This window comes from Tachysurus vachellii, chromosome 19 (assembly GCF_030014155.1).
Source record: "Tachysurus vachellii isolate PV-2020 chromosome 19, HZAU_Pvac_v1, whole genome shotgun sequence".
Classification (NCBI taxonomy): Eukaryota; Metazoa; Chordata; class Actinopteri; order Siluriformes; family Bagridae; genus Tachysurus; species Tachysurus vachellii.
Genome location: NC_083478.1, coordinates 13,512,647 through 13,524,992, shown reverse-complemented (window position 1 = coordinate 13,524,992; position 12,346 = coordinate 13,512,647). Strand labels below are relative to the sequence as shown.

The following is a 12,346-nucleotide window of genomic DNA, read 5'->3' as shown; positions in this document are numbered from 1 at the left end:
GTGAACACATTGCACGGAGAGATGCTGCCCTCATGTGGCTCCAACATGTAAAGAAATGAGCAGTTATACAGTGGTGTGAAAAAGTTTTGGCCCCCTTCCTGATTTTTTTTATTTTTTTGCTCGTTTGTCACACTTTAATGTTTTAGTCAAAGATAACACCAGTAAACACAACATGCAGTTTTTTAAATGAAGGTTTTTTAGATTAAGGGAAAACAAAATCCAAACCTACATGTCCCTGTGAGAAAATGTGTTTAACTTAAATCACTTAAATAAGACCTGACAGACAAAGTGAAGTAGACCAAAAGATCCTCAAAAGCTACACATCATGCCGAGATCCAAAGAAATTCAGGAACAAATGAGAAAGAAAGTAATTGAGATCTATCAGTCTGAAAAAGGTTATAAAGCCATTTCTAAAGCTTTGGGACTCCAGCGAACCACAGTGAGAGCCATTACTCACTGTGGAGAACATGGAACAGTGGTGAACCTTCCCAGGAGCAGCCGGCTGACCAAAATTACCCCAAGAGCGCAGCGATGACTCATCCAAGATTTCACAAAAGACCCCACAACAACATCCAAAGAACTGCAGGCCTCACTTGCCTCAGTTAAGGTCAATGTTCATGACTCCACCATAAGAAAGAGACTGGGCAAAAATGGCCTGCATGGCAGAGTTCCAAGACGGTGGTAGTCTGATGGTCTGCGGCTGTTTTACTGCTGCAGGACCTGGAAGACTTACTGTGATAAATGGAACCATGAATTCTACCAAAAAATTCTGAAGGACAATGTGCGGTCATATGTTTATGACCTCCAGCTGAAGCGTACTTGGGTTTTGCAGCAGGACAATGATCCAAAACACACCAGCAAGTCCACCTCTTAACGGCTGAATAAAAATAAGATGAAGACTTTGGAGTGGCCTAGTCAAAGTCCTGACCTGAATCCTATTGAGATGCTGTGGCATGACCTTAAAAAGGCGGTTCATGCTCAAAAACCCTCCAATGTGGCTGAATTACAACAATTCTGCAAAGGAACAGACTCTTTGCAAGTTATCATAAATGCTTGATTGTAGTTCTTGCTGCTAAGGGTGGCCCAACCAGTTATTAGGTTTAGGGGCAAGCACTTTTTCACACAGGGCCATGTAGGTTTGGATTTTGTTTTCCCTTAATAATAAAAATCTTCATTTAAAAACTGCATGTTGTGTTTACTTGTGTTATCTTCAACTACTATTTACATTTGTTTGATGATCTGAAACATTAAAATATGACAAACATGCAAAAAAAAAAAAAAAAACATCAGGAAGGGGCCAACACTTTTTCACACCACTGTATACAGTTATATATGAGAGACTAGACATGAGGGAAAATCTACAAAGTAGATAGCACAATCAAATCTGTTTATATCTAAGCAGGGATGATCTGAATTTCTGAAAATATTTCAGGATTTTTGAATTTTGAATCAATTTTACCACAAAAGTTGCAAGTTGTAATTTTTTTTAATCACGGCACTGAAAATAGAACGTGCTCCTTGATATGTAGGTATATAAACGTAGGTGTGTGTTTACGTGAAGTGAGTGATAACTTTCTCACTTTAAATAGTTTCCACCAAACTTACAGATTTGTGGAGATTACTGTATTTGTGAAGCAAGAAAAAAAAGTGCTGTTTAATTGATGTACTGAGAAATGGCAAGGCAGATAGTGAGGTTGTTCTAATTGTTCTTTTTCTAAACAAGGATTGTTTGGTTGGTTTGGACAGATCCATTTAGTAATAAATTGTAGTTGGCTTGTAGCTGTATGTTTGAAATGAGGTGCTTCTAAACTTCTGAGAGCTTTGCTCGGTGGTTAGTTTGATTCTTTATTTCTTTCTTGTTTCTTTTTTCTTCTTCTTTTTGAATTTCTAGAGAATTGAACTAGAAAGGGGGGCACGGAGGCTTAGTGGTTAGCACGTTTGCCTCACACCTCCAGGGTCGGGATTCGATTCCCACCTCCTCCTTGTGTGTGTGGAGTTTGCATGTTCTCCCCGTGCCTCGGGGGTTTCCTCCGGGTACTCCAGGTTTCCTCCCCTGGTCCAAAGACATGCATGGTAGGTTGATTGGCATCTCTGGAAAATTGTCCGTAGTGTGTGATTGCGTGAGTGAATGAGAGAGTGTGTGTGCCTTGTGATGGGTTGGCACTCCGTCCAGGATGTATCCTGAGATAGGCACAGGCTCCTCGTGACCCGAGGTAGTTCGGACAAGAAGTAGAAGATGAATGAATGAATGAATGAATGAACTAGAATTGGGTGAATTGCTCACTTTGGTCAATATTCACATTTTTTATAGTTGCTCGCTCCCCATTATAATGATTGGTAGGTCTGTCCATCACTGCGGATTTTTGTATTTAAGATGTGTGAAATTTATGTGGAACAGGATAGACAGATTAGAGGAAAGGTTCATTCTCCTTTTCAGTGGAATTGTTAATGTTTTGTTTGCTTGGTCCCAGTGGTTTCCTTTAAGTGGGATTTCTTAGGATTTTAGATGTTGACAGATTCATGGGATAATTTGACACTTCTGGGAATCTATTTATAACTGTTATGTTTTTCTGAGGTATTTAGACGAATCATGGAAATAGAGCTATGTTATCTATATAAAGACCAATTTTGTACCCTGTATTTCTTCATGAAATGCCAATAATATTATGATCTTATTAGTTGACTAATTCTATAGAAATTAGTGAAACACTCTGCAAACTCACCACTTCATTCATGCTGAACATTACACTTCATTCAGGCACATGACCATTTTCACACACAAGAACACTCAAATTGCTCTTGTGATTTGTGGTCTTCAAGATATTTTGGGCTTTAGGATGTTGTCAGTTGAACATATCTGTACATCACAACCATAAAAAATGACATGATGTAAAATTTTTAAGTAAACACTTTATTGTTGGTAGCAAAAACAGCACCTTTTGGTACTCTGTGGACTTTCCTTTTGCATCAGACAGGATACATTGGGGAAGATATTTTCTAAAGAGCAGGCAATGGATCTGCCACAAACATGATTTCCTTTAACACAAATAAGGAACCCTTCATTATCAAACCTGAATACTGTTACAGGGCAATGAGTACAGTAACAGGAGTGGCTCATGTTGGTGGCAGATCTGGCTTTCTCCAGTTGATGGATGCAGGACAGTACAGTTTGTGTAAGCAGAGTGAGAGTATTTCTTTTAGTGCATTATGCAGAATCCTAATGCTAAGGCACAATGTGAAATGATATTGCTTGGTCCCTTCCAACCCTTTGGTCAGAGTTAAGGATTGACTGTATCCTTGTGCAGCAAGTTACTTCAGACAGCTATGTTACGGGTTTAGAGGAAGGATAAGGAATGGGTAGGATACAAGGTTAAACAGCAGAAGTGGAAAGTACACTTTTCACTCAATCCTGGACGATTTCAGAAGACTCAGACACGACTCTGCCATCCTTGGTTTCAATCATCTTGATGACAATGTTCTTCTTGCTCTGGGTCAAGCTGGTGTCACCGAAGCCACCACCGTAACCAGAGGAGTAACCGCTAGAGTAACCACTGGAGTAGTTGCTGTAGGCACTGCCAGCCGTCTCCATAGGGAAGGGGCTGTAGCCTGCTACAGGGATAAAACAAACAAACAAACAATTAAATGAGAATGTACAGTATATTATAAATCAGGTTTACTGTAATAAAATGATGGAGATTGAAAACCTACTGCTTTGTTTTGAGATGTTTATGGTCCTGATTCCACTGGCAAGTCTGTTGATAAAGCAAGTAAAATGGTTAGCTTCTTTTAACTAGTACCATATTAAGTCAAAAACAGCAAACTTGCTGGGAAATGACTTCACAATGAACTTACCTGTCCTCCTCTCCTTCCAGGAGTTTCCTGTAGGTGGCAATCTCAATGTCCAGGGCCAGTTTGACGTTCATCAGATCCTGATACTCTCTGATCTGGCGTGCCATGTCCTGCTTGGCTCTCTGCAGAGCATCTTCCAGATCCTTGATGCGACCCTTTGCTTCCCTCACTGCAAGCTCTCCACGTTCCTCAGCCTCGGCTATCTGATTCTCCAGGTTAGCACGCTAAAACACAAAAGTTAGGACACTATGAGTAATAATCCTTAAATTTTTTTCTTTATTTATTAACACCTTCGTTCAGTTAGCATGTCAGTGGACATCTACAACATTTTTCCAGTTTGGTTGAGGAAAGCTTACCTGGCCCTTCACAGCATCAATCTCAGCCTGCAGTCTCTGGATCATGCGGTTCAGATCAGCAATCTCTGTCTTGGTTGATCGGAGGTCATCTCCATACCTGCTGGCGGATGTCTGTATTTCCTCGTACTATGGCAGAAAAGATTAATTTGTTGAGATTGTTTCCATGAATAATCGTTTTAATCATAGAATTTAGCCGGCAATAAATAATGTAGTTCAACACATCTAAATCTGTAAACAGAAATATACCATACCTTAGACTTGTACCATGATTCAGCTTCAGCACGGCTGCGGTTGGCAATGTCTTCATACTGAGCACGAACCTCACCCACAATGGCATCCATGTCCAGCTTCCTGCTGTTGTCCATTTCCACCACCACTGAGGTGTCCTTGATCTGAGACTGAAGCTCACGGATCTCCTACAAAGCAAAGAAATTATGAGTGATTACACATCAAACAGCAAATTTTAATAATAAATAAATAAATAAATAAATAAATAAATAAATAAATAAATAAATGTTATTTGCAGGTTTACCTCTTCATAGATCTGCCTGAGGAAGTTGATCTCATCTGTAAGGCCCTCCAGCTTGGATTCCAGCTCGACTTTATTCATATAAGCCTCGTCTACATCCTGGAAAACACAATCATTTAAATTTTAATGTAATATTACTGTTAGAAGCTCAATGATGATATATTGTAATTTAATAGTGTAAAGTTGGTGTAAGAAAGCCATCTGCACTAACCTTTTTGATGAGGACAAAGTCGTTCTCAGCCTCTGTGCGCTTGTTGATCTCGTCTTCATACCTGAAGAAATTCCACATTATTAATACATCAGAAGATATTCCAATATCCAACTTTTTTCCTTATTGTATTCATTTTCCACATCTGTTGAACAGAACTAAATGACAAGATTATTTTCTAAGAACAATAACATGTGTGTACACTAGGGGGAAGCAGTGTTGTATTGGATCTCATGCCCTGAGTCTGAAGTCAGTACACAACGTCTCCATGTAGAAAGTTTATGAACCTATAAATTTTGCTTTTAGTTACTGGAGTGGTGGGAGGTCGTTTTTTTGCTCAGTTGCCTTGGTGTAACGGTTGATATCAGAGTTATTTAGGACATATAGTGATGTGACCTAAGATAAAGTATGTTTTTCTGTACTGAGGAGTGGATTTTCTTTCTTGTCCCAAGGTTTATGCTGGACACACGGTTATATAATCTACAGAAACCTTTTTATACTGGAACACATAATTTGTCCACAATAGCCTGCATTTACAAAATGTTGGCCCCATCCATTCACCATAATCCAATAATGGAAAAGGTCCAGCAAAAGTGACATGTGGAAAACTCAAATACTAACTTATTTTTGAAGTCCTCAACTAGGCCTTGCATGTTGTGCAGGTCAGCCTCCAGCTTCATCTTGTCGTTGCCCAGACCGTCAAGCTGTCTGCGGAGGTTGGAAATGTAGGCCTCGAACATGGCGTCAATGTTGGAACGGGTGGTGGTCTGCTCCTGGAGGAGGCTCCATTTGGTCTCCAGCATCTTGTTCTGCTGCTCCAAGAAGCGTACCTGAATGGGGGGGTAGGAGAAAGGAGTTATTGTTTCAGAGTGAACACAAATCAATACCATATTCAACACTTCATAGGGCGCTGTGCCCAGACTGCAGTTACAGTCAGTAATGAATGGAGCTGTAGTTTCTGGGCCAATCCGACATTTACTGCACCAAGAAACAACCAAATGCCAAGAGGCACCATGTGAGCATCACGGGAACCTTGTTGGCTCAGAGTTATATGGAATGAGTTACTGTTTGCAGGAAAGCAGTGTTAGTTTTTCCACAGGGAAACTGTGACACACTAATTGAAAAGGAAGAGGAGGGAGTGGGTGAGTTCACAAAACCTTTACCCACCTCCCCATTTTTCCTGTCTATGTTTTTTGGGGGAGTTGTTAAATAACATGGAAAAAACTAGATCTACGTGCTGTTTGTTGGAGACCTTTGTGTTGCACCGGACACCACACAAGAACACCTAAGTGTTCTTTTGCCTGAGTATATGCCTGAGTTTTAAACAGCAGTGTGTGATGGTCTGTAGTGATTTGTGTGAAAATAATGTTTTCACGCTTAGGACTGTGTTAACACTTTGTCTACACTGACATTTCACAAACCTGTTGGTGCAACTGTAGCTATAAGATAAAAAAAGAGGAGGAACATATAATGTCATATATAATCTAAAGCAGATTCAATCTTGTCATCAGTGCCTCTAGAGGACTTGTTATGTAACGTGTTCAATGTTTGCTGGAACATGACACCACCTCTCCTGATTAAATATTAACACTGTAGAGCAGGTCCTGTAGGTTCAGGTGACAATAGAATTTTTGTTCTCATCTAAAGATGTAAATGAAGTTGTAATGACATTATATGAACAAATGAACAAATATTGCACATGACTTAAAATATATTAAAAAATACTGGTGTAACAAAGTGTAACATTAAACCCAATATAATTTCTTTGACTTTTTCTTTTTAACTCTCCGTTACGCCGCCATGGAAAGCTGATGGTAAGCGAGGGTAAGCCTCTCTCATTCTGTCCAGTGACACACCCAATTCCCCACCCAGTTCTTCTCTGTGGCAAGGAAGTTATTACAAACATCAAAGTGGGAAGCAGTAACTTTTTGCAATGTTTTTTCCTCAGAATACATTACACTTAGTGTGAGCATTTTACTTAAACTATTAGTGAGAATCACTTTTTGCAGAATTTCCACAGGAGACGTGACACTTTTTTACAGTTACATTATTTTTTAATAACCAATTATTTCCTAACACCTAACAGGTTTTGTCAGTTAAATTCAGTCAGTTACTTTCTTACTATTTTATCCTTAGTCATGACTATCTGGTAGTCACTAGAATTTCAAAATGATATACAGTTTATTTTGCAACACATTCATGACTCATTTTATCGGCAAAACGACAGAGAGATTGTGAAATGCTGCAGTCACCCACCTTATCTATGAATGAAGCAAAGCGGTTGTTCAGAGTCTTGATCTGATCTTTCTCGTGTGTGCGGATGGACTGGATGTTAGGGTCAATCTCCAGGTTCAGAGGGGCCAGGAGGCTCTTGTTGACAGTCACTGCTGTGATGGGGGCCACAGCACCACCGCCGAAGCCCATACCCAGACCCATGCCACCTCCATAGGCTGAAGAGCTACTGATGTAGCTCCCACCTCCAAAACCACTCTTGACTCCTCCATAGGAGCTGCGAGCTGTGTAACTCTGTCTGCCAAGGCTGGGGCCTGAATAGGAGAGACTGCTGAAGCTACGAGGTGCAGCCACGGAGGAGGAGGACTTCACAGTGTAGCTTGATTTCTTGAATGACATTGTGCCTGCAGTTCTTCTGCCCTGAAGTGGCGGAAAATAAGAGAGTGAGAGTAAGATAGAGAGCACGGCAAGAGGTAAGCGTGGCTGCTGTGCTGGAGTAACCCAAGCAGATGAGGCAGAATAGCCAACTCTGGCCCCCTTAGTATAGTAGCACAGAACTGGGGAGGAGCCAATGGAGAGCTCTGATTGGCTAGTGGCCTTAGGTGTCAAATAGAGAGGAGGTGTGGCTGAAACTCAACACCCCTCTGCATGCATTCTTCTAATCATTACCTGGGCATTCAGTTGTGTATTGCCTAACCCATTGTCCCACCCTCTTTACTCTTCTTTTTGTTTTTTGGTCAAACTATTAGATTAGTTTCTGTGACAAACAAAGTCATGTTGAAAGACAGGAACTTATAACTTTAACAATAGGATGCAACTCTTGTCAAATGGATTGTTCAAACAGGTCGTTTTTTTATAAGAACAAATTAAAACATCTTAAAGAAAAAACAGCTTCAGGATAGGTATAAACAGAGGAAAAAATGAAAGACAACTATTGCTTACGGTCAATAAGTTCAAGAGGATAATCTGCACAAGCAGCTCCAAATCCTCTACCTGCTCAGCAATGCTGTATATTCTACAGCCCTAGGATATTCAAATTATCACCTCACCTCCAAATGCCTTAAAACCTTTTGCCTATTCAAATCAGTTATGAGATGTCTTTGGAGGCTTGTACACAGACAAGCACTGTAGCTCTTGGCACTGTAAATCATACAGCAACATATTTCTTCAACATGTCATATGAATGTGTTGAGAACGGTACCTTTGTTTTGGCATTACCTTCAGCACACATTTTAACTGCTTATTGTTTTAACCCTTAATGGAATATGAGATCAAGTACTGTACCTCTCTTTAAACTTTAAAAACGTGCCTTTGGGATTTATAACAAATTTATGGCTTTATGCTTAGTTTAAGAATTGTTTGCATGTTTCTCTTGTATATATATGTATATGTACCTATGTGCAATATGTCTTTCAGTGTAACCACTATTGTTTTTATATATTTTGTGTTGTATATACTGTATATTATATTATGTCCCTATTCTTTTTATATATTTTGCTGCTGTAACAGAGATATTTCCCCATTGTGGGACAAATAAAGTTATATCTTATCATATCTCATCTTATATGTATATGTGATGCAGATTTTTAGTAATGAAGCATTCACAAGTTGGGAAATAATCACCTCTGCACAGTACAAGCATTGCAAAAGATACACGTAGTGTTGCAATAGATAAAGATTCAAACTAAAACATTATGTCAATGTTTGGTTTAGTTATTTCTCCCACCAAATATATGTGTGAGATGATCCATTACTCATTTTAATTAAGGTTTAAAATGGAGAAAGGAGAATGACCGTATAACCACGGCATGTTGGGAATTAATCCTAGCACTGTATTCACCATTTAGATAAGATTTGAATGTTTAATGTGCACCTCCAATTTAATTCTCTCTATCTCTGCACTGGTACTGCATTACCTGCATTACTTGTTGCTTGATCAATGGAATTTCTTGAACTGTTATGTAAATTAACATTACAGCTAAAGACAATACAACCACAGCCTGAATGCGTTAAGTGCTTCAGAAGTACTCAGAGGGAACTCATGTATCTTTGTGTTGCGTCATAACCGTGCCTCTTGACTTCTCTGATTTAATTAACCATCTAATGATATTAAGCACTTTATTTGACATACTAACTACACTGGGGCTTAATAACACATCCATAAGCCTTTCTTAAATATTTTCTAAAGCAATACTGGTGGATTTATGTGAGACGTAGCCCAAAACCTGTAAGATGACATAAAAGTGTTATATGAAGTATATTACTATAATTTCATATGAAAGAGAAAAGGTTCAATTGTTTGAGATGCTTTGAGGAGCTGAAATGTTGCTTCTTTTGTGTTTTAAACCAATGTAAATCGTCACTTGTTTATGAAGCTCATATTCCAGCCAATTGCATGAAACTCAAGTGTCAAAATTGCATTTATGACATTACTATAAAGCATTATGGGTAATTATCTGCATCAGTACATGACTTTTCATGCACTAATACCTAAATTAATATTTGCTTATTTATATATGAACTAATGATGAGTTAAGGCATGTACTAATCACAAACTAATGAAGAACTAACCTTAATTATGAGGTGAATCTTAGGAATTCATGCGAGTGAACATGTTAGTGAATATTTGTTAATTAAGGTAGTAATTCACATGTAGGGGTCAATGAAACCTGCATACATACATACATACATACATACATACATACATATATACATACATACACACATACATATGTACATACATACATAAATACATACATACGTACATGTTAATTAATACATTAACTATTAGAGATGTAACTTAGTGAGCCAGTATTAATGTATCCAATGTTAGAGATTTAAGCACTTATGTACGTCGCTCTGGATAAGGGCATCTGCCAAATACTGTAAATGTAAATGTAAATGTAAACTAACACACATGCACTAACATGTACTGGTGTAGTTGGTCATTATTCATGTTTGAATTCATAAGACTCATTTCGTAGTTAAGGTTAGCTCTTCATCAGTTGGTGACTAGTACATACTGCATCAATATTTCATATTTAATATGTATTAATTCAGGTATTAGTGAAGGATTATTCATAAACAATTACTATGAAGGTGTATAGTAATATGTTTGCCTTACACAGTACAACTTCCTCAAAGCTCTATGAATGTGCTGTTAGTGAAAACATCTCAAGAGCTTTCTAGTAAAGGACAATAAAGGTATTTCTCTCTTCGTGTAAAGTCACCTCACGAGTTTTGGACATTTTAAGCTTTGTAATCATTATAATCTTCATGACCTACAGCATGATCTTAAAACCTTCATTTATTTTATTTCCAAAGACACCAAAACATGTGCGATGATTTAATTGCCCAAGGCTTTATCCTAACTTGCAATATAATCACAATATATAATACATTTAAAAATACTAAGCACATATCAGCCAAAGCTGGCAGATTTCAAATGTTATTCAACAATGTTAAGGGAACCTTAGAGGACGGTGTTGTTATGCAGCCAAATGAAACACAAATGAAGCAATTAGAATTAATTTCTTTTTCACAATAACAATAACATGTTTGTTAAGTAACTCAACATTATTGTCTCATGTAATCATTGTGTAATTTTCTATATGGATCCACTTCATGCTACCCACATATCAAACATACACAGATGTAGACATAGATTTCAGAAAGTCTTCAACTTATAAAGCTGTAATTTTGTTAGAATCAAAACAGTCTTTATCTGCATTGCTAGGTTTTCTGTTCTAGTCAGTAATGTTGGTTTAAACAGACTGTTCTTTCCTCTGTTTCAGTGCAGAATCCCGGCCTTTGTTTCTGAAACAGGAACCTGTAGTAAGAAAACGGGATTGTCTCATTTCTTGATCCAATTTGAACGTGATCCAACTTCTCCATAAATCGTAGACAATAGCAACATCCACAAAAGAACTTAATGAAAGGATTGGAAAGGATTAATTTATTTATTTTCTTTTTATTTATTTACTACTACCATTACTACTACTACTACTACTACTAATAATAATAATAATAATAATAATACATAATAAATGTGTATTTATTGTTTCATTAAGTCATTCATTAAACCCTTTTTTTGTTTAGAAAACTTCAACCCATATCTCATCCATCTATATTTACATGGAAAAGACAAGCTCTTGTGCCACCGAAAAACATTACAGTAGGCTGTAATGTTTTACTCTGTTTTTATTTAATATCTTATATAACAGCTTTAAAGTCAGCTCAAGTGTTTGAGTTATTTTTCCACCTTAAAATAGGTGTGTCTATATGAAAATATTTTACATTCTTATCTTATCTTGTGGTCGAGGCACAAACATATCTAGTGTTTTTGTGCACAAAATGAGTTTGTATCTCTCCCTACCTTGTCAAATGTTTGTGTCAGCACCTGTTGCTAACAAGCCACCATAGTTTGGCAAGTGGAATGTGGATCTGCCGGGGAAGTATGCAGATTTTACTGCTGAGTAAAATATCGGAAAACAAAATCTCTCAGGAATTTTTCTAGTTCAGCATGTTGTTAAGCACAAAAAACATCTGTCGGTGTCGTAGACAAAGCAAAGCAGCTGTATTTAGTGCTATTTTAAATGGACTCTAACAAAAGTGTGTTTCTCACATCCAGATTCTTTTCCAGAATTGTGTATACGGATGCGTCAGAATGAATGCTGATTTTGATCAGTCTTGTAGACCCATGACTCATATCAGACTGGATCACATCTGATTCCACATCCTTCCCCATTTGGAAATAATCAGCATGCTACACAACTTGTGACAGTGGCACTGAAACTAAGTGCTTGGCTACTACTACTGTGGAAACTAGCAAAGGGGGCATATGAGGTGAAGCCTTTCTACTGCCTTTAGGAACAGTTTTATTGCTAAGTACTTTCAATACACACTGCTATGTTTAAATGGTTCCAGATGCACCGTGTTTTTGTGTAGCTTGTAAAAAAATGTACCCTCTTCAATCCAAGCACACATTATATTACAGCTCATGTCCATACAGTGGGACTTCAGTAACCCAAGAGTAACCCAAGACATTTCTGGCCATGCTTCATGATTACTAATTACAAACTCACGTTACAGTGCTCATTCTGAATAAACCGTGCTCATTTGATTTGTGCTATTTTGATCATCTTGGTAGGTTTATTTTTTTAACTGCCTATT

The 12,346-nt window shown here is 37.9% G+C and overlaps 1 protein-coding gene across 1 annotated transcript; it reads right to left on the bottom strand.

The window, feature by feature from the left end:
- Positions 1-2,890: 2,890 nt before the first annotated feature.
- Positions 2,891-7,696, bottom strand: krt8 (keratin 8). The gene is made up of 9 exons (XM_060893369.1): positions 7,199-7,696; positions 5,564-5,772; positions 4,946-5,006; positions 4,738-4,833; positions 4,457-4,621; positions 4,206-4,331; positions 3,853-4,073; positions 3,709-3,752; positions 2,891-3,609 (listed from the first exon to the last, which is right to left on the bottom strand). The coding sequence occupies exons 1-9, from the start codon at positions 7,571-7,573 to the stop codon at positions 3,404-3,406; spliced, it is 1,503 nt and encodes a 500-aa protein (XP_060749352.1). The 5' UTR covers positions 7,574-7,696; the 3' UTR covers positions 2,891-3,403.
- Between the last annotated feature and the right edge of the window lie 4,650 nt (positions 7,697-12,346).

Bases quoted from the DNA above. Each gene is read 5' to 3' on its own strand.
- krt8 (XM_060893369.1), bottom strand. From the start codon at position 7,573: ATGTCATTCAAGAAATCAAGCTACACTGTGAAGTCCTCCTCCTCCGTG. The intron at 4,074-4,205 runs GTAAGCTTTCCT...TTTGTGTTTTAG, and splicing joins TTGATGCTGTGAAGGGCCAG to CGTGCTAACCTGGAGAATCA. The intron at 3,610-3,708 runs GTAGGTTTTCAA...TTATCCCTGTAG, and splicing joins AAACATCTCAAAACAAAGCA to CAGGCTACAGCCCCTTCCCT.